Source organism: Ornithodoros turicata, chromosome 7 (genome assembly GCF_037126465.1).
Source record: "Ornithodoros turicata isolate Travis chromosome 7, ASM3712646v1, whole genome shotgun sequence".
Classification (NCBI taxonomy): Eukaryota; Metazoa; Arthropoda; class Arachnida; order Ixodida; family Argasidae; genus Ornithodoros; species Ornithodoros turicata.
The window spans coordinates 44735342-44761478 of record NC_088207.1 but is presented as its reverse complement, the minus strand read 5'-3'; the positions used below and the strand labels follow the sequence as shown (position 1 = coordinate 44761478).

The 26137-nt window shown below is 44.7% G+C and overlaps 3 protein-coding genes across 3 annotated transcripts; 1 reads left to right on the top strand and 2 right to left on the bottom strand.

Moving 5' to 3' along the window:
* Nucleotides 1-590: 590 nt before the first annotated feature.
* LOC135401238 (U3 small nucleolar RNA-associated protein 25 homolog) lies at nt 591-5877 on the bottom strand. The gene is made up of 4 exons (XM_064633521.1): nt 5369-5877; nt 4745-5286; nt 3105-3643; nt 591-2043 (listed from the first exon to the last, which is right to left on the bottom strand). The coding sequence occupies exons 1-4, from the start codon at nt 5807-5809 to the stop codon at nt 1466-1468; spliced, it is 2100 nt and encodes a 699-aa protein (XP_064489591.1). The 5' UTR covers nt 5810-5877; the 3' UTR covers nt 591-1465.
* A 150-nt stretch (nt 5878-6027) lies between these two features.
* On the top strand, nt 6028-8648 carry LOC135401241 (WD repeat-containing protein 20-like). Its single transcript, XM_064633524.1, has 2 exons — nt 6028-6675; nt 7454-8648. The coding sequence occupies exons 1-2, from the start codon at nt 6427-6429 to the stop codon at nt 8570-8572; spliced, it is 1368 nt and encodes a 455-aa protein (XP_064489594.1). The 5' UTR covers nt 6028-6426; the 3' UTR covers nt 8573-8648.
* A 1362-nt stretch (nt 8649-10010) lies between these two features.
* On the bottom strand, nt 10011-25295 carry LOC135401232 (carnitine O-palmitoyltransferase 1, liver isoform-like). Its single transcript, XM_064633514.1, has 10 exons — nt 24744-25295; nt 23287-23733; nt 22050-22279; nt 20830-21117; nt 19655-19997; nt 15894-16090; nt 15529-15613; nt 14322-14606; nt 12829-13203; nt 10011-11270 (listed from the first exon to the last, which is right to left on the bottom strand). Exons 2-10 carry the CDS (start codon nt 23722-23724, stop codon nt 11202-11204), a joined length of 2310 nt encoding a protein of 769 aa, XP_064489584.1. The 5' UTR covers nt 23725-23733; nt 24744-25295; the 3' UTR covers nt 10011-11201.
* Between the last annotated feature and the right edge of the window lie 842 nt (nt 25296-26137).

Sequence of the window (26137 nt, the reverse complement as noted above, 5' to 3'; positions counted from 1 at the left end):
TCCCTGATGGCTAAAACATTACTCTGTTTAGACAGCAGTGTATCGGATCATTCCCAGCAGGACACAAGAACAAGAAGCACAACCCAACATTCACACTAATTGAAAAAAAAAAATAAAAAAAGGTATTTAGGTGGAAAGGACACAAGGTTACATTGTTAATTTATAATAAATTAACACAACTGTTCATTATGGTCTCTCATATTCCAAACATACCAACATGGCATATTGTTGTACCGTAATAAAACGTTGTAAAAACGGAATAGTACCTGCACAAATAACAGCATACTGTGTAGACTAAACTTTAATCATCAAACATTCAATGTTTGAAAATAACCAACTTTGCAACATTTTCTTGATTCCTCATGTCACCTGTCTGCACAAATTACTATTAAGGCCTTTCATAAAAGATTACAAACTCCCAAGATAAGTAAGGAGAATAGGTGACCTCATAATCAGATCTTTTACCTTCCTCTTATTCACTTTCAAAGCTTCAAATTTGGGTGACCACAGGCATTAGTAGTTTACCAAACAATGGATCAGTTTCACCCCCAAAGTCCAAAAATCTGATATATGACATGACATGACAAGAGTTTATTGATGGCACATGATTTATTGGAGATAAGTGTGTCCAGACATAGCTTGAACTACCTCCGTAGGAGGCAAACTGTGCCATTAGTTTAACCATGCAGATTTTGAACAATGGGTTCTGTATGAACTCTTTGGGATCAAAAGAACTTGGGACAGCAATTCTGTTTAGTGAGGTAAACTTTGTCTTGAATTGGGGATAACTATATAATATCGCCGCTGTTGCTCCCGAAACGGCGTCCAACTCTGATGGTGACGAGGACGACGTGCCGTGCCGAGGCCGGCGCATCGCTCAACAAAAATCACGGATTTCTGAGTTTGAACGTGAAGTAAAGATCGTGAATTGGTGGCTTCTATAACGGCATGCGTTTTTCGGGTTTCTCGTGACGATAAGTGACATAATTAGTTATTTTCGGTTATGACGTAGTACCGCTTTGCACGTACTTTTCCCGCGTCCCCGCCAGGTACGCGCTAACAAGGTTCCACTGTAATTCTCTGAGAACAAAGTGTACGTCTAGTGGGGGGACAAATTTTCTTGAAGGTTACCATTCCGAGCAAAGCTTGCTGATCACGAACTAGAACTTCGATGTTTTCTTAAATAAATAGAAAACTACATCACGTGATGGTGCAAACTAGTACTGCATTCACATTCAGTGTTCTTTAATTCAGAAAATCTGCTACCATCGATCTACATCTCAGATTTGAGTGAAAAATTAAATACTATGAAAGCACGTGACCCATATGTGCACGTAGACAATACACGGCGAAAATAACTGTGCAGATAATAAACAGTGGGCATGAAAGGGCTCTACCTTTACATGCCCCTTAAAACCACCGCTCCTATCGCTGTTATTTTTTCTTCAAGCAGTCTTTAACAAAGTCAGTCTCCAGAAACAAACATATGGGTTGACTGCTGCGAATACAAAAGCTTTGCTGCCCTTTCTGTGCCTAATACCGCACCCAGCTGCAAAGCATCCTGTTTGCAGAACAAGACCGTACACTGGAAAGTTGCATCAGGGGCAGCCCTCCTCTGCAAGGTGGGGTGCAGCAGGTTACACAGCTCGGGGTAGAAGTGAGGATACGTTGGCAGCTCGTAGAAAACCAGGTGGCGAACACCCTTTATGCGGTACCTTCGATAGAAATGGAACCTCTCCGTGTAGAGCAACATACGACGGTACCCTCGGAAGAATATGTTGCGAGCTCTGGCGACCTTCTCGTTGGTCGTGTACTCGCAGGTCTGCGTAAAACTGTGCCCCTCTCGCCTCAAGTGATTTCTCAGTCGGACAAAGTCAAAGTAGGTTTTGACGTACACCAGGACGTGGTGGCTGCCCTCTGCATCACCAGCAGTCAGTTGCGGCAACACCTTTTCCACAAAGAACTGGAAACGGGCATCTGGAGCGTCCACGGAACTGCCACACTCAAAGCGGCGATACAGCTGTGGGAGGACTACTGCCACACCTGCAAAAAAAAAAAAATCGCAAATCATATCTCATCATTAGATTTCAACCAAAAATCTAAACTTTTCACCCAAAGCAATAGCAAGGCAAATGTTCTGCTGCAGAATTTATGTATTTACGATCGTGTATGCGGTTCAAACTTAAAAATTTCGTGTAATATTCTGGCATTATGGTCTGGTGTAAGGTAAAATTAATTAAATTAGTCATTAAATTAATTATAGTTTGTTATTTTTATGAAGTTGATAATTATTAGTTTACTTAATTATTTAAATTAATGAGCTAAAATAATTCAATTAAAAGTCACCAAAGTAAATTCTATGTCCAAGGCCTCGCGAACCTCTCCAAGGGACAGAGCCCCCCCCTCCCGAAATCTTTTATCCTTGAATCATGTCACTGTTTGATCACACATTGTCCAGTTTGTTCAGACTACAATCTGCTTCTAATTTGCATGTTTCATGAAAAGAAAATGTAAAATACATTCAACTAGAGTTCGGATTTAAAAAAAGTGGATCAAAGTGTAGAGATGGACATTCCTATAAAACAATAATGGACAAGCTGTGTCGTCAGGGCACTTGAAACACCATCCCTGCAGTTCCCAACCTTCCATGGCACGACGACACCATGAGCACCCTACGAATTACGGTACGGCGAAAAACTCCCCGACAATTAAGACCACAAGAGTGCCTTCCACATCAACGCGGTTTCAATTTAAAATAACTCTCTTTAAAAATTTGGTAGTACTTTCTCATCAAGTTCCTAAATGGGATTTCAAACAAAAAGTGGAAAATATCAATAAACAATTTTTGTGCCCAGAAGGAATATTTTTGAAGAGGACAATTCGTTGTTCAGAGACCTGAAATGATGAAAAGTTTGTAACGTCTAGCACTTTCATGTTGTCCAACAATTAAAATCGCTTAGGTACGTAAACACTCTTTGGTGGTCAGTTGACATCCTGTTTCATGAAACAGGTATTGCCTTCAAACACTTCTTTAAAAATGACACCCAACATGTGGTTTCCCTGCGACGGTCCCCAAAAATAATGCATCCATGACGGCTACTTACTCGATATGTGTCCAACTGCGACTGAGTTCACCACAGCAACGGATCCTGCATAACTCTGTGCATGACGGCTCAGCAATGCATTGATGGGCGCTTGTGCGACTGAACTAAACACAGCCGTCTGCCGAAAACGATTCCCCCACCCTTGTACGCACCAAAGTCTGGCTCTAGAAAAATCTGCACCATGAGCTTCGCCTGGCTGCTTATTTATGTGGGCTAAAAGATGCAGCAGGTGGTCCCAGTTCTGCATAAGAAACACTTCCGCCTGATCTATCACAACCACCTCCACGCTGGACAGGAAGTCGAAATCTCGTCCCTTTTCGCCTTCTGCACCAATGACGGTACGAAGCCCCAAGGGGGAAGCAACGATTATATCCGAGAAATAAAACTCTGAGTACAGTCTCAATGTCTTCCCTGCGAGGCGGATGCCAATTCGAAAGGAATCGTCCGTGTTGCCTGCAAAAGTGGCCTCGTAGTCGGCTGGTCGCTCCATCTTCTTTCTGTCTTTGTTCTCTTCCGGTTCCTCAAATTCCTTGTGGAACCTGTAAGGATCAGAATATGCACTAGCATAAGCACTTGGGGCTGGAGACCTCACTGTTCACTTTGAGCATCCTTAGCTCAAAAGTAAGGAAGCCTTGAGTACTTCCTCTGTACCCGGGTGTAACTACAGGTTTTCCCGGCGATTTTAATCCATGTGCCATGCAAACTTTATGGGGCATGGATTAGTTTAGCTGGCACTTGGATTAAAATCTCCGGGAAAACCTGTAGTTATATCCGTAAACTAGCCCATGTTTATTGTGCAATTAATGCATGTATTGTAATCAATGTATGTAGTTAATGTGTGTGATGTAATTTCATTACAGTGTCCAAAAGTGTCTGTTTATGCAATCTGTGGTATGAATAGCTTTGTCCTCTCGGGACAGTATGTTTTTTTTTTTTTTTTTTTTTTGCTGTTTCTCAGGGACTGTATAACAGGGTCCGCCCTAACAGTCCCATATCTGATTCTGTATTGTACCAAATCGTCTACCAAATAAATAAAGAAAGAAAGAATAGAGCACTGCACAGGCCACATTCTTAGACACAGGCCCGGCCTTCCCTTCCTTTGATTTACCCACCCGGGCCCGTCCCGACGGCTCCATACCTAGCTCAGGCACCGCCCAAGCCCGAAGTGTTCCTAGATTTCCCGGCTCAGGCCCGGCCCGAGAAGTGTATAGGATACTGGTGAAAAAGACTGAGGAACTGTGTTTTTAGGCTAGGACGTGCACTACCCCCGCAGAACGCTGTCCGCCCGATATAAAGGGAACGGCCAACACGATGATGATGATGATCATCATCATCATCATCAGGATACCCAGCCCGGCCCTGTATAGCAGGCTGTAAAAGTTGACCATGGCTCACTAACAGTCGGGTAACACATGCTTGAGCCCAACCTAGGCCCGGTAATGTACGGGCTCGGGCCCATAATGTCAAACCTCAGCCCAGCCCCGCAATGCTTTACCTGGCCCGGCCCAGCCCGTGGGCCGGGTCAGGCTTTCGAGTAAGCCCGAGCAGTGCTAGCCTTGAACTCCATCAGTTCAAAACTAAGGAAGTGCTAAACTTCCCTAGTTTCACACGAAGGGATGTCAAACATTCTGCACACTCACCTGCCTTTGTTGACGACATCCTTAGCACCAAGCAACTGTGCTAGAAGGTTGACAATACGCAATGCTGACTCCCGAAACGGAACCACTATGAGCACTTTCGGTCTTGTCAGGCCCTGATCTCTAAACTCAGATGCTGCACCTTTGTGCAATTTTGCATTGTGATGCAAAATACGAGACCTTGTTTTGAGCATGTGATTTAGTGCATGGAGGCAGTATGCCTGCCGTATTTCTTCCCCTTTCTCGAGGGTGCGTTCCGAATGCAAAAAGTCTCTGTACGTGATTAACACGGACATTATTTCTAGCTGAAGTGGAGTCAGTGTTGGCGCCACAATTGATGGTCGAATATGTAACTGCGACAGCCGGGTGCAGCGTTGTAAGGCAACATCCCGCTTGTTGTCCGCAAGACTTATGACACGTAGGTTACCAAGAGCTGGCCACTGCAGTACTGTCTTCACATGGGCGGCGCCATCAAGAGGAAAGGAATCACAGTCCAAATCCCATTCGAAGTGCACTAAAAATGGGTCGTCAGTCTGTGGTAGATCCTTAGAAACGAAAAAAATAAAATAATAATCTATATAGTTTCCAAACATAACATGCGCTACGAAGGAGAAATGTAATACCTACCTTCTCTGTTCCCGCGTCCAACAAATCTAGTTCGTCCCCGGATTCTTTCTGTAAGCCTTCATGTGTACTATCATGTGTACCATCAACCTCTCCAGGATCTTCACGCTCACACTGATCCTGTTCAGACTCACCGCCTTCATCGTCAATGCTTGATTCAGACTCACTTTCGGTCTCTATTGCACGTTTGGACTTTTCGTTTGCCGCGTGCGAGAAGGTGCTTAATAGTTCTGTCACAGCATCGGTTTCGTTTTCACTGTCAGTGTTCATGTCAGATTCCGAATCAACTGGGCTCGCATCCGGGTGATCGTGGACCACAACTGTCCTGCCAGTATCGGTTGCTTCCTCGTTCGCTGGATGAGATTCACCAAACTCTACCAAATGTCTTTTATCCCTTTTTGAGACCCCTTCCGCTGGAGCTTTCCGCTTTTTTTGCTTCCCCATACCTTTCGTTCCACGTGCCGATGTGCGTATCACAGTGTTGCATGACGGTAGAACGGTAGTTCAATCTATCTCTCCACGGCTTCATGTGGTGATAATGTGGACGACATGGTGAAGATATCTTGAGAAGCACAATTATAATTTATTTTTACTAAATTTTATTTTCTAATAAAGTGAACAGAGTCAAATTCAGCCGTATCAAGAAAGCTTCCAGTGAGATGAACCGTTGTGGGTAGCCGTCGGTCATCAACGTTGTAGCAAACGCCAATTTCTGAGGACGATCGCGAATAAGCTGTAACTTTTTTGCGGTGTACACAGTATCTACTTCAACTTATTAATGGAAAACGGCTAAAAATATCAACTTCGATTGTATGGCTTTGGACACGCTGTTCACCCCTGATTTATATCGGCATAAAGATATGTTATCATCAGAAGGCGAGCTCGCGGTGAGCGAGTAGTAGACAATCTAAACAAGGTTCTTCCTGCGTCACCGGGAGGCTGCCGCGATATGCTTCGTCTGTGTAACACGCATAGGTTAGTCAGATTACATGAAGATCAGTAATTGGCGTCTGCAAGCATGAGCAAACTGAAGTTCAGAGTGTGAGCAGCGCCTGACGAAAATGGCAGTACACTGCGAGGGCAGTGGAAAAGATGACCTAAAGACGCAGTTCACAACACGAGAGGGCACCTACAAGGTATTAACGCTATCGGAGTACTCCAGACCCAATCGTGTGGGGTACCAAAGCCAATCTAACACTCCAGTGAAAGTGTCCTTCGTATCGCAAACGGATTCGAATGGCACGGAAGATCGTATATGCTTCAACGTCGGACGCGAGCTCTACGTTTACATGTACAAGGGCACAAAAAAGGTGAGAACCATAATATGATTTGCAGTGCCTGTCTGAGATAGAATCTAAATGCGTGTAATGATGGAAGCGCCCTTTCCCTCTGAACATGAAAGTTGCGCTGATCATGACTGCTTATATTATTACATATATTCACTTCCTCACGGTGTAATAAGCCGAGTATGGGAGAAACTGTGTAAATGCAACGTCGTAACGCTATTATTCCGTCGAGAGTGTATAGCATACACATCTACATAATGAACAAGAGAACGTCTGGTCGTTTCTTACAAGTATATCTGAAGTCTGTGGATAATTATATCGACATCTCCGATTTCGTTTTTTTTTTCTCAGTAATTCAGAGGTTTGCCGCAGTTTCTGATACTCATTATTGAACCTTCTATGCAATCAGGTGCAGAGCCACACATTCAGCTGGTTTGTCTCGCAAACATTGTGTGGCTTTTCATGCCTGCAATTACAGATTTGCTTTCACTGTATTCAGATGGTTTTTGTTGTGGTTTTCTTAGTTGAAGTAGTGGACCAAGTACCTTAACCTCCGAAAGGAGAAAACGGCAAAAGCGGGACGACTAACACAAACACTAGCAAGTGCTACGTATCGAATCCAGATCTGTAAAAGTTATAATTGAGGTGAAGTGCTAGTCCACGTACGAGAGGAAAGCTAGTGTGGTTGTTAGCAAATTTTACCAGAAATTGGAGATGTAGCACTGGTGCTCACTGTCTCTTTCTTACCAAGTACAATGACGGTAACACTCTGCATTCACTTGAAATTCCCATTTCCACACAGGCCGCTGACCTGAGCAAACCAGTGGACAAGCGTGTGTATAAAGGCACCTACCCAACGTGCCATGACTTCCACCCTTCTCCAACACCGGAGGGAGGGCTGTTACTCCTCGTAGGATTTTCTGCCGGGCAGGTGCAGCTGATCGACCCCATCAAGAAAGAGCTCAGCAGGTTGTACAACGACGAGAGGCTTATTGACAAGACACGTGTCACTTGCTTGAAATGGCTTCCCAACTCTCCCACAATGTTCCTCGTGTCCCATGCAAGTGGCCAGCTGTACGTGTACAAGGAAGATCTACCGTGCGGCTCGACACCTCCACACTACCAGTTGTTTAAGCAAGGCGAAGGCTTCTCGGTGTTCACCTGCAAAACCAAGAGCACCCGCAACCCACTCTACCGGTGGGTGATAGGAGAGGGAGCACTGCACGAATTTGCATTCTCTCCTTGTGCCAGGCACCTGGCAACAGCGAGCCAGGACGGTTTCTTGCGCATCTTCAACTACGACACCATGGACCTGATTGGGCTCGTCCGCAGCTACTTTGGTGGACTCTTGTGCACCTGCTGGAGCCCGGACGGGAAATACGTTGTGGCCGGGGGCGAAGATGACCTCGTAACCGTCTGGTCCTTCCAGGATAAGCGTGTGGTGGCTCGGGGACAAGGACACCGGTCCTGGGTGCAGGGTGTGGCCTTTGACGGCTGCCTCGAAGGAAACAATGCATCGGGGGACTGCCGCGACACGTCGTACAGATTTGGCTCTGTGGGGCAGGATACACAGTTATGCCTGTGGGACTTAACGGAAGATGTCCTCAAGCAGCCGAGGGCTCGCACTAGTGTACTCTTGAACAGCCCAGCAGGGGGAGGCAGCCGAGAGGTGCGCAGGGCCAAAAATGGTACAGCGGGGGGGCGCAAGGACGGAGACTGTGCCAGCAGGGTCACATTGGTGGGCACCCCAGCGTGTCCGAGGCTGGACGAGGTGCCCATGTTGGAGCCCCACATCTGCAAGAAGGTGGCTCCAGAAAGGTTGACTGCTCTAGTGTTCCGAGAGGATTGTATGGTGACTGCATGCCAGGAAGGCTACGTGTGCACTTGGGCACGTCCTGGCCGTGCTTCCACGGTTGTCTAGTCTTAGTTTTGCCGGCTAAAGGCTCTATTGCATTTCATTGCCACATTTTTCTGTTAAATAAAATTGCTCCAATGAGGCAGTGCCTTCGTGCCAGCCACTTGTGTAAGGATCCAGGAGCTGCACCAGAGGTTTGTCATTTGTTTGGACATGTGGTACAGCAGTGTGGAATGTGTGTGTATTTTCGTGTTTCTTTTTTTTTTTTAGTAGGGGAGAAAAAGTTGGGTTTTTGTTCAGGAGCTGTAAAGGCTACAATCAGACATGTGAAAAGGCAGATGTTTGTAGGAAAAAAAAAAAAGACAGAAAAAATTTCAGATTAACACAAGGTACCAAGCTGCATAGCTCAGTGCGAAATATGAAATAGCATTATCCATTGCCCGTATTGGTGTGCACTTCACAATTTCCATGTCTGGGTGTTTTACCCGCTGTAACGATGATGCAAATTGTGGGTAAAAATGGGTTTTGCCCAAAATACAAGGCCCTCACCCAGTCAGCACCTATGCTAAGCGTGCACCATACGGTATCAAGAAGAGCACTTTTGCGTGGCCACAGGTGATAGCTTCTAGCTCTTCTAGTAAATTTAAGTATCCACAAAGGGGAAAGCATTGTCAAAATGCTAGTATATCTAACTTTCAGAAAAGAGTGTGCATGCATTCATGCTTCTACTAACCAGTACAACATAATCTAGTAATGGTCTAAGTTCCTCAAAATTGTACTTTACTTGTACTTTATTTGTAAGTAAAGTACCTTGTATCTGTTGTACTTTAAGTACAGTACAAAGTACCATACTACAAATGTACAAAGCCCTTTGCAAAGTACTTTAAAGTACTCAAGTAAGCAGGGCATTTCAGCACTTGATGGTGATAAAATGTGAGGTAATTATGTTTCGATTGTTATCTTTAGAAACATTGTTGCCAACTGCTAGTTAAAGACAGTTTACAGCTGACTCATTCATATGGACCGAAAGAAATGATTTTGCGACAAAGTTGTGTTCGTATTGCCAATTGGGTATTTGAGTACTCGAAAGTACCGAAGAAACGTACTTAAAATAGTACTTGGTACTTCAGCTACCTCCCATCACTGACATAACCATGATGTAGTACACGGTATGCTCCATTATAATTGCGTTAAACCGGTAAGCAGGGTTTTGAATGCGTGCACTCTGTATTCTGAAAAAGGAAACAACTTAGCAGCTGGGCAAAGTTTTCTTTTTTCCACAAAGTACAAAATGTGGCAGGAATAAAAAAATACACATGCCATAAGAGAGAGAGACTGACTGTGACTCTGGATATTTAAATGCTGGAGTGCCGCAACATTACCACACTGCTTAAAAACAGCCGTACAGTTGCAGCTCTTTTGGTTACGTTGTCACTAAATCCACTCGCACAGTACGCAAAAATAAGCGCAGCACCGTGTAAAAAATGAAAGCCAAACGTTCCCGATGATTCTAGCACTTTTTATTTCCGACAATGTTAAAATCTAAATGTGGGAGTGATAACTGTTTTTCCCGATGCCATGATAAGTGAGATGTAAATACCTACGTCAACAAAGTAACTGACCATGTAAAAATGCACTGAGAGATGAGGGGTAGTGTAGGCATGACATTGCTGGACCTTCAATGGCGCTTTTCCTTGTGAGGATACAGTACTTAAATACAGCTACTAAATGCAGTTACAACTGCAGGAAATGGTATCTACTGTTCATACGGCAGGTGGTAGGACATGTACAACACAGCATTTACACTCAGTGTTCTCATTTCTACATTTCTTTTTACAGTTTGCATTGTAGTTGCTCTCAGTTACATGAATGCAGGAAACAATACTGGCAGAATTTTGATACATCCGTTGCTCAAATGTGCTTGCACACACGTCATGAAATACTTTATCTGTGGGGCAAGAAATGCAATATCACACTTACACAAACGCCCACAAAAGTGTGCGCATTGAAACTTCCATTCAAATGTGAGTCATTTGGACTGCTGGGTCGCAGTCAGTCCTACATGCATTCGAGCACAAACAGTGCACTGCTAAAAAGTAATACAATCAATCTCCGCTGTACTACCTCCTGATATTTGTCTCAAATCTTACATAATCATAATACACCCCCATTGCTTACGTAAGCACCACACACTGGTTACTTCACAGCCCGATACATAGATATCCCATCTAGAAAGGGAACCGCAGGTCACAACCATACGCAACTGCTAGTTTTACAACTAGCATTGTGGAACTTTCATCACCTTTCACACACACACTTTCTTGCACCTTTTAGTTCAATACAACAAACCTAGCACCAAACTACTAAAAGGACTACACAAATGAGCACTGCTGCTCATCACCGAGGAGTTTCTGTAAGGTATATCTCCCTAATATGACCGATTACCTAAAATGACTCATCACACTGACAGTGGAAGGTAAGGCATGTGTGGAATGTTCTTCCTCGAATGGGCACATTGTGGCCTGCAGCATTGTGCAGCTCCTTCGCCATGTCACGTTTCATATTAAAGCAGCCATAAAAATGTTTAATAAGCAAAGGTGTAAAAAGGAGGAGGAAGAACAGCTCCCTCATCCACAATTGCATTGCTCGAACTGGAATACACCATAGTGTGGCCCAGACTTGGCCCAGACTTGGCTCAGGCTTTGAACAGGTCTCGCATGTCCTTCAGGGCCTGCTCGATGTGGCGTGCAAACCGCAGAGAGTCCTGTAAACAAGAGTGGAAAGCTTGACGCGTGCCTTGCTAAATTATTAAAATTAAATTAATTATAAAATTATTATTAATTAACTGATTAATAATATTAATTAATTGATTAATAATATTATTAATTAATTGATTAATAATATTATTTAATTAATTATTATTATTAATTAAAATTAAAAACTAAGGCGAGGAATGCAAACAATTCGACCAGGAACAGACTCGCTACTATTTGTTGTTTGTCTGGCTGTCTGGAATTCACTGCAGTAGACTCCCGTTAAGATGAACTCGCTTTGCACGAATTCTCGGATATGCCGAACAATGTGGGGCTGTTTGCTTGGTTTCCCATAAACTAGCATGCAAAAAAAAAAAAAAAAAAATTCGTTTAACCCGAACCATTCGCGTAGCACCATCGGTTAACCGGAACCTTTATGCTGTTCCATAAGTACGGTGAGAGGCCAGCAAGGAGAAAGTGGGGTAGGAGAAACACTGTGATGTTGTTACGCAACTGGCTGATAATGCCTGTGCGGACGGCTTTCATCCGGACATCAAGCAGTGGGAAGGATTCAGATGCTCAAGACAAAAATTTGAAAAAAACAAAAGAAAATAGAAATAAACTGATTGAATTTGCAGCCAACTGTTTCCAACTGAATTTCACAGCCAGCAGTTTCACTGCTTGTGATGTCGCCGACAGTCGCTTCCGGTTTTCGTCCTGCCGAGCGTGGAAGCCACTGACAAAAGTGTCCAGTTACATTTTAACACACCTCAAAACAGTCTACAATCAACTTTAGCTAGGCCTCATACCCGCATCATGCCCACAAAAGCAGCTGAATCTTACGTCACCGTACGTTTGTTTCCCTCGTGTACCTGAAGAACTAGGACATACTGCCGGATGAAATTTTGCACGTGGTATCTACATGTAACTTATAGGCGAATAGAACTCAATCTCACAATCACTCGATGGCTCTGGAATGTACCTTTAAGCTCATACGCATAGTTTTCATTTTTTTACAGACACCCATAACTTAAAGAAGCATGAAAGGTCTAAAAAAAGGAGTGGAAGGAGTAGAAATTAGGATTACAAGTCCTGGGATACATATCCACACAAAAATATAAGTGCAGCATGCAGCCCTGGTGCACAAGAAATATTTCAATCGCGTGGATCAGAAAACCTGCTTCCCTGAGCTGCCAATCAGGGACGCCATGTCTTCTGCCCAATAGAGGGGCGCACGCCATCCCTTTTTTTTTCATTGGCCCACGTCTGAAGCAGAGCAGTTGGGCAGCTGAGTCTAAGCAGCCAATAAGAAAAAGAAACGCTCGACTGATCTTATATCACAAGTTCACAACATGTGAGGAGTAACTGGGGGGAGATCGCTGCCACTACCCACATTCTTGTAAAGCAATTTTTTCAGGAAATTCGTACTTCCCAAACGAAATATTTTGCATGACAGTTCCCAAAGGTAGCATGTTCACATCATGCGGCAAAAAAAAAAAGAAATACGTTCAAGCGCCTTCCATGCTCCTTTAACAATATGTGTCGGAGCAGCTGAATGCCGAAACGCACCGTTTCAGGAGATGACATCTTGCTGGAGATGTGGAAGAAGAGATGATCTTCTCCAGCAATGAGATACGAGACACCATAACCGTCATCCGCCACGGGACCAAAGCCCCCTCCGGCCGATATGAAGTTGGGGAACTTCCTGAGGTCCAGCAGTGTCGTCTGATTGTGTGGAGTTTGGCTGGTGGACAGACGCCACGGCTCGCTCAGCACCTCCCGCAGGAAAGGAGAGTCCACCTCCAAGTACTTAGACACCACGTATAAGCAGAACAAGTGACGGTCAATGCCCTTGCCACACATGGCATTTTGGTACCCCAGTTGGTGCTGGTCACATGCAGCTCTGAGTTTCTCACACCGCTCCTTCACACTGCACGCGGGATCCTGCACACAGAAGAAAATTATTCAGTTCGCATCACCTTCACCTTCGCACCACCTTTGTGACATCATACCATGTCACAGTCACCACAGGGACCCTCTTGTCAGGTAGGAATGAAACCAATTCATAATTTGGAGGCACTTCTATTATCCATCACCCAAGTGCAAGCTAAAGTAAGACGCAGATTAATAAAAATCATTTAGATGCCTTTGTAAATACTGTTTGAGGGTGCAATGGACACTATCGAGATCAGCAGGTTTCTTCAGACCACGGAGTAAGAAGACTAGGAGATATGAAACTTCACTCTTTCCCGCGACCAGAGAATGTACGAGGAACGCGCGCCCCAGTCCACAGTGCCATCTGTTGCACGACGACGCAGAATTTGCGAAGCATGTGGTCACGTGACACTGTCGCTTGACCGGCGGCGCGATTAAAACACTCGAAACGCTAGAAAAGAAGAACATGACTAAACGCTTTCGCGATTATCGTGCTCCCGTCATCTGCTCAACACAGCCGAGAGACGAGAGAATGAAATTGTTTTCCGTTGATTTCGCTAAACAAGAAGTGCTATGTAGTTGACACACGTGACCTTCATTGCCAATACAAACATCGTTCACGTTCATTAGTTTGCCTTCATCCGTGGAGGCTGCCGTACGACTTGCAAAAATCACTGCTTTCCCCATAGCTTTCCATGCAAAAGCGCAAAATGATAGACAGCGCCGCGGTGCCGTCTGTCGCGTAAAGTCAGCAACTGCCTTTTTTCTCTCCCCCAACGTGACAGTCTCAGGTCGCGCATCGGCGCTTGCTTCTATGGGCAGCGTCATCTCCTAGTCTTCTTACTCCGTGCTTCAGACTGAGACATACATAATACAGATGTGCTTCTATTTTTACAGGGTGGTTTGATACAGTGAGGTCATAACAGCCCTACTACACACACAATTAGCTACGACTGCATGGATTGCATGGGCGTTCCCAGGATTTTTTCAAGGTGTGTGTGTGTGGGGGGGGGCAAGAGTGCAACCCCCCCACATCTTTTTCCGAGGGGGGGACGCCCCTCCCCCATGCCCCCCTCTCAGAACGCCCATGATGGATTGTACCAGTTACATAGACTGTGAAGTCTTACCTGCATGGCAAGCACGTAGCTCCTAGACTCCACAGTGACAGGCCGCACGGTCTCCGTGCGGCCTTCACGGAAGAGTCTCGTCATGGAGGCCTCATAGGTGAGGCTGAATTTGCCTGCGTCCCTGTAATAGGCCAGCTGAAGGGCCATCTGAATGTAGGCATCTGGGCTACAACGGCATTTCTTCATGAAACCTTTGCCATAGGTGGAATGCGAAAGCAGGTGCAAGTCAACGTCCTTCAGAAGAACCTCGGCACCTTCTGCGCTGGCATTGATCTGGCTCACCAACTGCAAGATACAGTTCAGACATCAGGACTGCCAACACCAATAGGCATGACATAAAAAAACTTAAGCTCTCTGCACATTCACGCCGTACACTTAACACTCACGCACATGTTCACAAGCGATGTTAGAGTGACATCTGATGTGACTACCGCTTTGTTGTGTAGAGGTATGCCATGTGCTTAACTTGCAGTGGTAGGTTGGCACATGCAGCCTAGACTACGATACTCGTATATATATATATATATATCTTGCAAAGACCACACTTGTGACCGGCTAACAATGCAGCAGAGCTTTACAGACGACAGACGACTGTGATCAGATTGTGGGACGCCAAAACACTGAACTCTCAGCCATCCGGCTGTCATTTTTGTGCCCCTCAGCGGATGTCTGAAGGGGCAGTTGCCCCCCTTCCCCCGCCCCCCCCCCCCCCCCCCCCCCCCCCCCCCCCCCCCCCCCCCCCCCCCCCGTAGACGCCAGCCCTGAATGGACACTGTTACACTTCCTCGTTTATGGAGATGCCTATTGCTTGGTTTGGAAAGCTGAAGCGGTCAGTGCATGGCCTGCATTATCGGAAGTGGAACTGACTTGAGCGTGAAATAACACACAGTTTTACAGATGGACCTCCATGCAGCACGGCAGTACCACGGTGGTTGGTTCGTGCCAATGTCAGAGCACAGTGTGTGGCATAACAGTCGGGAAACCGAGAGCTGCCGGCTCTTTCCCGTACAGACCCTTTCGTGAACTACGCTGATTGTAGATTAGACGTGATTGTGCCACAATTTTGCATCACTGCATTTTTTCTCCATGTCACTGAAGTGGTGGAACTTTACGTAATATTTTTAGACTATTTCAGAAATAAGAATTTTGGAAGCAGGACTACGTGTTGGAGAAACATGTGCAGTACAAATACTAGGCAAACCAGTACCTGAGGTGTAAGGTCCCACCGTAGCCTTACTGGCGCTGGAAGTTCCAAGCTAGAGTGACCAAGAGTAGACCCAGCCTCATCGTATCTGTTAAATACAGAGTAAAAGATAACTAAAGCTCTGCCATCTGACGCTTCCAGCAAAGCAGTAACTTCCAACGATCTGTATCACAAACGATACATGCAAAAACTAATAACCAAACACACCGCTTTATAAATGGATGAGGGAGTCGCACAACAAAAGGCACAACCATAGTTACGTCGTTATCATAGGTTATGCTCTCATAGCTACAGCGTTACTGGGAGCAGTATAGTTTTCCATCATAAGGTAGTTTGCCTCTTGGGTAATGTGGAACCAGGATGCCTACTTGAGAATAAAGAAGTCCTGTGCCAGCACAAACTCCCAGTAATGACCCATGATTGGTGCATCAGCCCATGAATGTTCTGCATTGAAGCCCACTCTTCCATTTCTGCCTACAACCAAGTTGAAGGACTTGTCAAACCAGCGGTCGTATCCCTTGCCATGCAGTAGTGCCCGTGCGTAGTGGTTGAGCTTGCTTGGATCCTGCATTAAGTAACCAATTTGGGCTTAAACAAAAACACTCTACAACATACTCTTTACTATGGTGCTTCTGTCAAGTGAACACTTCTAGAGCGTCAGACAGAGGCGGTGATGCACAGACAGAGATGCGCGTAGGGTTGCCACTTTTCGTAGTGACAAATACCGGCTGAGGAAGAGGAGGTGGAATAGAGAAAAAGGAGGAAAGGCTCGCGGGAAAGGGAAGTGGGTGAGGGGTGGAAGAGTACACACAGAAGACGAGAGAGAGAAAGAGAGAGACAGAGAGCTTAAGACAATACGAGGAGACGTGTTCCTGTGTGTAATAATAATAATAATGAGTAACTAAGGAAACAACTGGTGACTGCGCGGAGTTGGGTCTGTGCTCCAGATTTATTCAAGCTGTAGTGGAATGTTGAAGAGAAAAGCTCGTAAAAGCCCCTATGAAAGGTCTTGAGCCACAAATACCGGCAAAAGGCTGCTGGTGTCACCTTCCTACCGGCAACCGCCAGAGCGAGCAAATAACCGGCCGTGCCAGTATAATACCGGCCTGGTGGCAACCCTAGATACGCGTCAGACAGAGGCACAGACGCGGTGACAGAGGCGTCAACACAGACACGTACGTATTCGTTCTTTCTATGTGTTCCAGCCTCAGAACATCAATTCCCATCATGCTTTTTCCTGTCACGGTCGATGTGAGCCGCAACGGGAGGCGATTGCAAGGGGGATTTGAGCTTACAAACAGCCTCAGTGTGAGTAGATGCCCACGCTGACGTAATGTTCGTTTTCCCAGTGCTGTTGGACTGTTGCTTGTTTCGCAAGAGGAGTGATAGTGGTCGCGCCATTTCAGCAAAATCTTTGATGAACTTGCGAAAGTATGAAGCAAAGCCCGAAAGACTCTTTACGCCTTGTAGTGCAGTTCAGTGTACCAGGGTATTTATCAATGGCAGCTGACTTCTCCAGGCAGTTTACCCTTATGAGATACAATGTAACCCAAAAACTTTCGTGTGTGTGTCTGAATGAACTGACACTTACTGATCTTGATTTTAACGCAGAATTTTCCAGTATGGACATGGATTGGTCAAGAACAATTAACTTCCCCCAACACTTGTTTAAATGAATGCACCTTTAAGAAATAGTTTTTTTTTTGTTACTTTCCCTACTTCTGTTGCCCACGTCTCATTTATTTACTCTTAGGTACATATACCACACCTGTACAGGATATCCTTGGTAACTTATTGACACAGTTTTATAAAGTAGGGAAATGCCTCGTTTTCAGTTACTACAATAAATGGTGACATCTAGTCGTCTAAGCAACCTTGTGGCCACACTAACAAACTCCTGACGTATGACAATGAAAAAATGGCTAGGAAGCAAGCGAGCTGGTGAAGATGATGCATAATGTAAAACCCCGAGACTAGGGAGACTTTTTGAGACTTCGTGTTCCCTAGTCTCGGGGTTTTACATTATGCATCCTGAGAAATTGTCATAATTAATTTTACTACTGAACTTTTTTTATTATGAAATAATTTTGGCACAACGATGCAAATATGCTTTCCCCTAGCCCAGTAGTTCGTTCGAACGACCCACCAAGGGGTCGTTCGAAAAACTCAGAAAAAAAAAAGAGAGAGAGAGGGAGAGAGACTGGAAATGATGTTCTTAGACCATGCTATGCCCACTATTCTACATCACAAAAAGCTTGTGGTAGCGAACCCTGAGGTCTAACAAACAAGCTCTCTTTAGTGAACAGTAACAGACATTCCTGCTGGCATGCATTGCTTTTTTTTCTCTCCTTTTTGCGATGGTTTTAGGAAAGTTGATTCCCTTTGACACTACTAACTGTCAAATGAAATTTCAGCACCAATTTTGTGTTTTACTGTTCATGCAACGAAATCGAAAATCTTGGGGAGGGACACAATATCCCATATTTTTGATGGGTCGCCCTTGAAAACGAGGGCGAAGCAGCACCAGCTCTTGTTCTCCCTCACGTTTAAGAGCTAGGGAGAGTGACAAAAATGGCCTCTCAATCTGCTGTGTGTGGTCGGGGGCCACTTCTTCACGCTATATCGGCTCAACCAGATTTTCGAAAACGGCAAAAACATTAATACACCGAAACGAACAGATGCTTTCATTGCACCACACTACTATCTGTCATAATTCAGTCCGTACAGCCATCAGAGACAAGTAATGTAAACAAGAACAAACAAAGCAATAGAAGCAAGTCCGACATATACATGGAAACAGCCACACCGCCACAAGCCACATTGCGACAAGTTATTTTTACACTGTATACTTTGGTACACGTATGGTACATAATTTGTATGGCACGGCATTTGTACACATTGTATGCATTGGCATCTAAATGCACTTAGCAGTCATAGGACTTCAGCTTATTTAACTTCTGTCTGTATGTGGAAATAGTATAGTTAATATGTATACGGTCAACCCTACATAAGCTGGTGAAACTAGTGGCACAACAGAACACGGAAAACTTGCTTGCTCCAGCAAAATGACAAGTATCTTGCGAGGTTATCTGTTCTGTATACAAACTCTGTGCAAAGTGTCCTCACTTCAGCACAGAAGCATAAGGGCAGACTCCATTTGAAAGACCTGTTGGGTGAACTTAGCCCCCTGCCTTAACTGTTTATTTCCAGTGCAGACAAAGGATAAGTGCTGTGTGATGCAATACACCAGTGAAAGGAGAGCGGCTCAGAGATTGTGAACGTGTGGTTTTCCCCAGAAGAGACCTTCTGCTTTCATTGACGTCACGCAGAATGTAAGATAACATCTGGATGAGTATACAGATGGGCGAGCCTACTGGCAAACTGCCCAAAGATGTCAGTTACCAAACCCTTTCTACGTTGCCAATGTGAGGCAAAGGGACACGGTACCACAGCGACCCCTTGCACCTACGTATTCGTTATGGGTAAAAAAAATTGGCTAATTGTTTCAGTATTCAAATCAACTTTACTTAAAAATAAATAAATCCTGCACACCAACTGTGAGCATCATTTTCAGCCTGAAACCACTTTTTTTTTTTGCCTTGGTTTGCGCCAGAACTGCCACTTGACACATTTATTTAATTTTTTTATTTATTTAAGTACGTTAAAGACCCCCCGGGGGTACTACATAACGGAGGGGTGAGAATCACGTAAAAAAATTAGAGCCTGAAGTTTTAGGGTTTTACCCGATTCTTCCCCGAATTTGCACCCCGAATTGAAGATTGCCTCTTTAGGATGAAACCCGATTTTTACCAGGCAAATTGCCCTATCTGGGATGTCTGTAGGAATGCACAAACTTACTTGTTTGGCAGAAAAATGCAGTTACGTAACTGTTTGTACCAAATCCCTACAATTAGTTCGAATAACTGAGCCCAATTTCTCCCCGATTTTAGCGCAATGAAAGTTTTTTTCACCCGAATTCGCACGAATTTAGTGCACATGTTTATTTACCCGATTTTTACCCTCCGAATTTAGAAAAAATATTTACCGAAAACTTCAGGCTCTAAAAAAAATACAATAGAAACACATTACAATAGTTGTTAAAAAAATTTTAATAACAACGTTTGCTTACCTCGTGGTCGTAGTAGTATTCCTCTTCGTCCAGCACTACTACGAATGCAGCCTTCTCGATCGCATCGAGAGAGACCCTGTTCACTCCCTTGCGGAAGTTGTGTGTGCGCAGCTGTGCCCAGAAGGAACGTTCGCTAGCTGTCAGGGCTCCAAGCTTTTCCTCACCAGGTTGAGGCACACTCTGATCCGACAGGATGCGTTCTAGCTGCCTCTGCAGGTCGCAGGGCTGAAGTAGCTTCTGTTTGAAGTGAGTTGCCAGCTTGAAGTAACGACCCTTGTGGTACACAACCACGTGCTGGGAATCAGTGTAGTGCACCAGTCGGTCGGTCTCTACACCGGGTACCCTGCGCATTCAACACATTCGGCTCACGCTTTATCGTAGGACGTGAAAAAAACAACGGGCACGTCTCCGGCGATGGCGACTCACAAATAAAGATAAAACGGTTGAGAGCGTTAAATAGTTTAATTTGCGAAAAAACGAGACTTTCGTGCAGTAGGCTGCACTTCTTCGGGTTTGAGGACCTGCTACAAGTGGTCAAGAATATATCAAACCCAAGTCACAAAGGACAAAACACACCAAGTCACTTGGGTTTGATATATTCTTGACCACTCGTAGCGGGTCCTCAAACCTGAAGAAGTGCAGCCTACTGCACGAAAGTCTCGTTTTTCGCAAATTAGACAATTTAAAGCTCTCAACTGTTTTCTCGCACGTTTTATGCATGGTACAACAATATTTCAATGTTAAAATTTCACTGGAAAATATCCCAACTAAAATTTACACACCCCAGGTGGCTGGGGGGAGCGGTTGCTGCTTGAACGGTATCCGAAAGCAAACAGCTTCTTGCATAAGTAATAAAATGTGATAATTCAGCACTCACGTGTACTCAATTTGAGCTGAAGAAAAATCGGGACAGAAATTTTAATATTTGCTGCTATACATAATTTTAAGTTTCTGTAAGTAATTTTCTGCAAGTTTCTGTATGTCCTACCACATCACAATTTTAACTGGTTAAATTGGCATATTGGTCAACAAGAGGATTTGTCCAGTGTTTCGTGGTGGTAAATACTTCTTTCTTCCACTTCAAATCTCTTAACTCCTTTAATTGAAGACTTCACTTCAAGACTGAACACTTCAATTGGGATGAGTGTCATGCATGTCAAAACATCTAACATCACCTGGTCGTGTTGAACTGTCGCTCATACTGTCTTGAGCACAGCGGCACCATCCCCTGAACCATGATTGGGCTCATTTGTTGAGTGTCTATTCCGCGGCGGAAAAGGAACGAAGCGTAGATGAGGTTAGCTGCTCGGGCTGCCTGACTCGACGTCAGCTTAACGAAGATGGCGTCGATCGCGTAGAAGTTGGAGTTCACCATGATGGGTGACCGACCACGGAGATACACATACTCCTCCCACCAGTCAGATACATAGTTGGCAGACCACCATGACTTGAGCCACAGGTACCTGTCAGGTCACCAAACATGTGTGCACTGATACATTCTGTTGGATCATTAATAAACTAGATGAGGGCAAACACAGCTAACATCAAAATTTGAAAATAGATTAAGTTACATCTGCACATAGCTCATCCCCAAAGAACTGCAGTGCTGCAGCTTCATGGCTCGCTCACCCAGAACGTTTCGTGTGAACAATGCCCGTGTGTCAATCCCACGCCTACATACCTACACTTTTTGGACATTAAGGTGTCAGATATTTGCTCTGCCATACCCCTCATGTGGTTTCTCGCAGTCCATATACTAAGCTATCAGCACTGCAACCATACGTCATAGCAGAGCTATCCCCCCAAAATTTTCATTGCTGGTCAAGCTCTGTTGTAAGGTTACAAAGCATGCCTCTCTAAAAGAACTACAGTTGTGTTCGACCTAGGAGCAGCACACCCAGCACTGTCAAGTGTGGTTTCCAATATCCCTGACATTGGCTTCTTACATAGCTACACTACTACATAGAAATGACACTACAACTCCCCCACCCCTCCCCAGAGAACGCAACATGGAGAATTGTTATTTCCTAGATTACTTGCAACTCCTTGCTCTTACATAAGCTAATTACCACTGCATTCATACCTACAGTATGTGCCTACACTCTGAACAAAAACAGGGCACAATCTGCAGTGTCTACTGCTCACTGCAAATACTAGCATGCATTCTCTGGGTATAAGCTCAAAAAGAAGGACTAGTTACCCTAACAGCCCTCTCTAGAGGGCTGCATCCCATTGTAATGCCTGATACCTTCATGTTCATCAATTTCGTATTAACTGAACTATAGTTCTGAAACGTTTCAACCCTGCTCATTCATTATTAATCTGCGTTCATCCCGGTCTGCCTGGAAAAACATGTGAACTGCCCCCAACACCTGGCACCAAATGGTAAGCACACCGTTGTAACTTTACACCAATGCCGTTGCGGAACTCTAATGCTAGCTTCTCCATTCGTGTATAGTTGGCGTCATCCAGCAGGGGCTGTACGGATCTGAGGTAGCGTGCCATAGTGTCGTCCAGAGAAGGAAGTGGAAGCTTGGGCAGTGTGGATTGGTAGCTGAATAGAAGGGGATTACGCCCCCTCAGGACCTTGACCCCGAAAAACCACAGCCGAGTCTGCCACGATACCTGAAGAACAATTTGTACGGCAAAGAGTTAGGAAGTACATAATACAAATTGAAAAAGATGATGTAAATCAAAGTTGCTTGCATGTGTCAACTTTTGCATCCTCATTGTTGCTTGAGGTCCATGCGATTGGGAGACGGGTGACCATTAGTGGCAGGAGACGACATCGAGTCACTTTATACTTTAACTGTATATTTTACACAGGCCTACGTAATAGCCTTACGTTCTTTTCTTAGTAATACAGTCAATGAATTCTACTCTTGATATGTATATACGTTGAATGGAGATCTGAGAGGATGCGGTTAGAAGAGGAACACCAAAATCCCACTTGCTGGCTTCTTAACTTATCCACATGAACAATGGGAAATAACAGGAATAGTCACAATGTATCAATCAGTCACAATGTAATAAAAAGAAAAAAGAGTAAACAGTCTTGAAACGGCTATAATGGCTGGAGTAGGTCCAACAGATACCTCCTGCTGGTTTTCATACATGTAAAGCTAACTATGCATGACCATAGGTATGGCCGTTCCATCTAAGGTCACCAAGGCCCTTGAGGCTGTTCTTGGGCACGGAATAAAAAGACATTATTAGTATTATAACCAGACCTTCGTGATCTGGTGTTGTAAGGCGCGTGAAAATTGAGGGGCAAAAATCATACTTTTTCAGCAGCTGTAAAATGGGGTAAAATCTGGCACTATCGGGTGGGAAAAGTAGGGTTTGGGTGGAAGGTGAAGGGGACTTCCCGCATTTTAGATAAACACGAGATGCCGAGCGGCTGGACTAAATGCGCCGTGCATAGAGTCTTCCAGTGCCCATAATAGCAGCTGAGTTTGCACTTCGACAAGTGTTTGGCAAGCAGTTTCCACAGTTTTCTGGGTTTCACACCAAGCGACAATGCACATCAGGGTAAAAACAGGTTTTACGGTATTTAGCCCTAGAAGACCAGGCCCTACAAATAACCTAAAACTTGAAAGAACTGGAAAAACAAACATGCGCCAAGTTCCTACCTTGTTTGGAGACCCACGTGCTTCGTACATCCAGCCCTTGTAGAGAAATAGTGCTTTGAGCATGTATCTCTGGCAGAGACTCCACAGAACCCAGATTGCTAGGCTAAGCAGACCACTCGCGGCTACCCTTGGTACAACAGCTGCTGGGCCATGGACAGCCCCTGTGCTTGGCAAAATAACTGCGAGCTTAGCTACAACGCCTCCATCCTTCTCTGCGAGGGAGAGCCCAGTGACGATCGAGAGAAGGAAGTATAAGCTGCGGTAGGACGAAGGGTACACTCCATTGTAGACGTTTGTGAGAAAGCGAGCAAAGCGCTTCTTCCAAGAGTACAGTCCACTCTGCCACACAAGTAGGAGCACTTCACGGTCATAGTTTATGTTCACACCTTCATGTGTAACAGTGAAGCTGAAGGCAACTGCCTGATGGGCTTCAGCCATATCTTGCTCCTGCACGCAAAGGCACAAACTTGTATAGTCGCATACAAATCATGGGGAGAAGGTACACCCTGCAGTCAAGGTAAATGTGCATCATATTTCATTCATAATGAGAAATAAAAGCTACAACTGTACGGAATGAGCAAATGGACAGCTGCAACATTTGTCCCCTTTGTGGTATGCAAAATCTAAAAGCCTCAATACTGATTGAGAGAAGAGCGTTTGGGATGATAGTCGCCGACATTTCGAACAGGGACTCCAGATCAAAGGAGAGTAAATAACGTTAATGTGGTAACTGATGAACATATGGACACAGACAATAATGAAAAGTGCAGCCTGTTGAATGGCTCAGGGAACCTAGTGGGTTTCAAAAGAGACTACATAAGTATTTCACAATTTCACTGTGGCATAATATTTGTCCCGAGATGCAATGGTGCACAGCACATGCCGCAGATGTCACAGATATTAGCCATTCAAACTGTAAACAAACCACAACAGGTGGATACAAAGGAGGTAGCAAGCAAAACTATGCAAGCAGGAAGAAAAACTATGAAGGCAGGCAACTACAAAGGCAGGTCTTTGACACCCATTTCCCACCCCACGTAGTCTGGTGTGTGCACAACCAACTACAAAGCAGCAGCACACCGTACACTCTCAAGCAGAGCTCTGCTGAAGCGATTTCATGAAGCCCATGCAACACACAGTCATGTGAACACCGCGCACGCAATAATCAAGCTGTTTCACGAAAACATATATTGTATTGTTTCACTTCAACTACGCTTCAAGAACGCAACAAAAACAACGAATTAGGAGCGCGAAGCACATTGCACAGGAACTATTCACAAAACACAGAATCACAGTTCACGAAAGTGCATTCTGAGTGACCTACAAGCGCCCAAGCTGCGTTTGCTATTGCCATTTTCTGCACAGTCTGCACTGAGCTCAAACACAGCGATTCATTACACGTCTGTCTATACACTTCAAAAGCCACTGTAATTTCCATAACACATGTGTTAACTCACCTTTCAAACGCAGTACGGCGAAGACAAGTAGTCTGGCAGCTTCTATTCTGCGGCCTTCACTGTTTTCCTCAATTTCTTACGTCTGCTCTCCTTCTCTGATCGACGAGTGTGATAACAGGTTCCACTGAGACACTGAGCACCAGACCCAAGTACAGTGGATTACACGTGCAATAGGCCGCTATATTGCAGAGTGGTTCGGGGTTCGAACGGTGCCAGTCGTGGTTTAACCATTTAACTCTCTACACGGTTCCACATCCACACATTCGAGTAATGAATGAAGCACGTCCTTCGCATGGAGGAGCTCACTTGCCTGCCGAATATAACGTGCAGGGTCGTGGCAGGACTAATTTTTGGAAACTAATTTTTGTGGAGGAAATGCAGGTCACTTCACTTTTTTATACTTCAGATGGACAATTATGGTTTCCTTAAAACACGTTTGTTACCTTGGAGAACCACTATCAGAGCCACAAAAATAGTGGGCATTTGATTCCCCCTCTCCACGCTCTCAAATTCGTGAGAGCGCCGGAATCTAACACGGAAGTGCGCCGAGGGCGACATCGACGAAATTTCGCCACCTGGAAACGGTATTATTGTTGCTAAGTTGCACAAACGCTTTCCCTAATCTTTTTTGACGGGATTGCCTTTGATTATACGTACTCTAAAACAAATCGGGTTTTACAGATGTCAATGTCCTTTCGGCCACCTCCTTGCCTCCTTTCTGTTTTTCTTGCAGTTGTGGATCTCTTTTTTGAGAAAGATGAGAAAGAGGGAGTGGGGAGGGTACAAGCGGGAAAGACATGTCGGATGCCGCCCCCGACCCTTGACAAAAAAAAAAAAAAAAGAAACGGTTAACGAACCCTTGAACTATAGACACAGAATGGTTATACGCACCATCATAACAAAATTATGTATAAAAGACAAAAAAATCAAACCAGAAGCAAAATAATTTGCATAAACAAGCACTGACTGACCAGCCAGACCTGACAGCTTCCACATGGAGCAGGCAGGGTGACCGTGAAGAGACACCCCTAGGGCTGTTAAGGATTTCACAGTAGCCAAAAAAAAAAAAAAAAAAAAAAAAAAACTGGTTCATATCTTTATAGCCATGCACATAACTGGAAATTTATCCTGCACCATCTAAGTGCTCTGCACGTCAAAGCTAGCTCTACAGAAAAATTCTAACTAAAAAAGGTGAAACAGTGAAAAGTGAATTAGAAAAATCTAAAATTCTACAGTGAGAATTCTTCAGGCGCTCGCTCTATTACCAACCTTCTGGGCTTCCAGGACCCTGCCCTTTTGGCAGCCCCTGGACGAAGCTCTGGACGATCTTATATTATCCCATCTTTCAACTGCAGTAGTATGTTATTTCTAAGATGGAAATCCTCTTGGTAGTA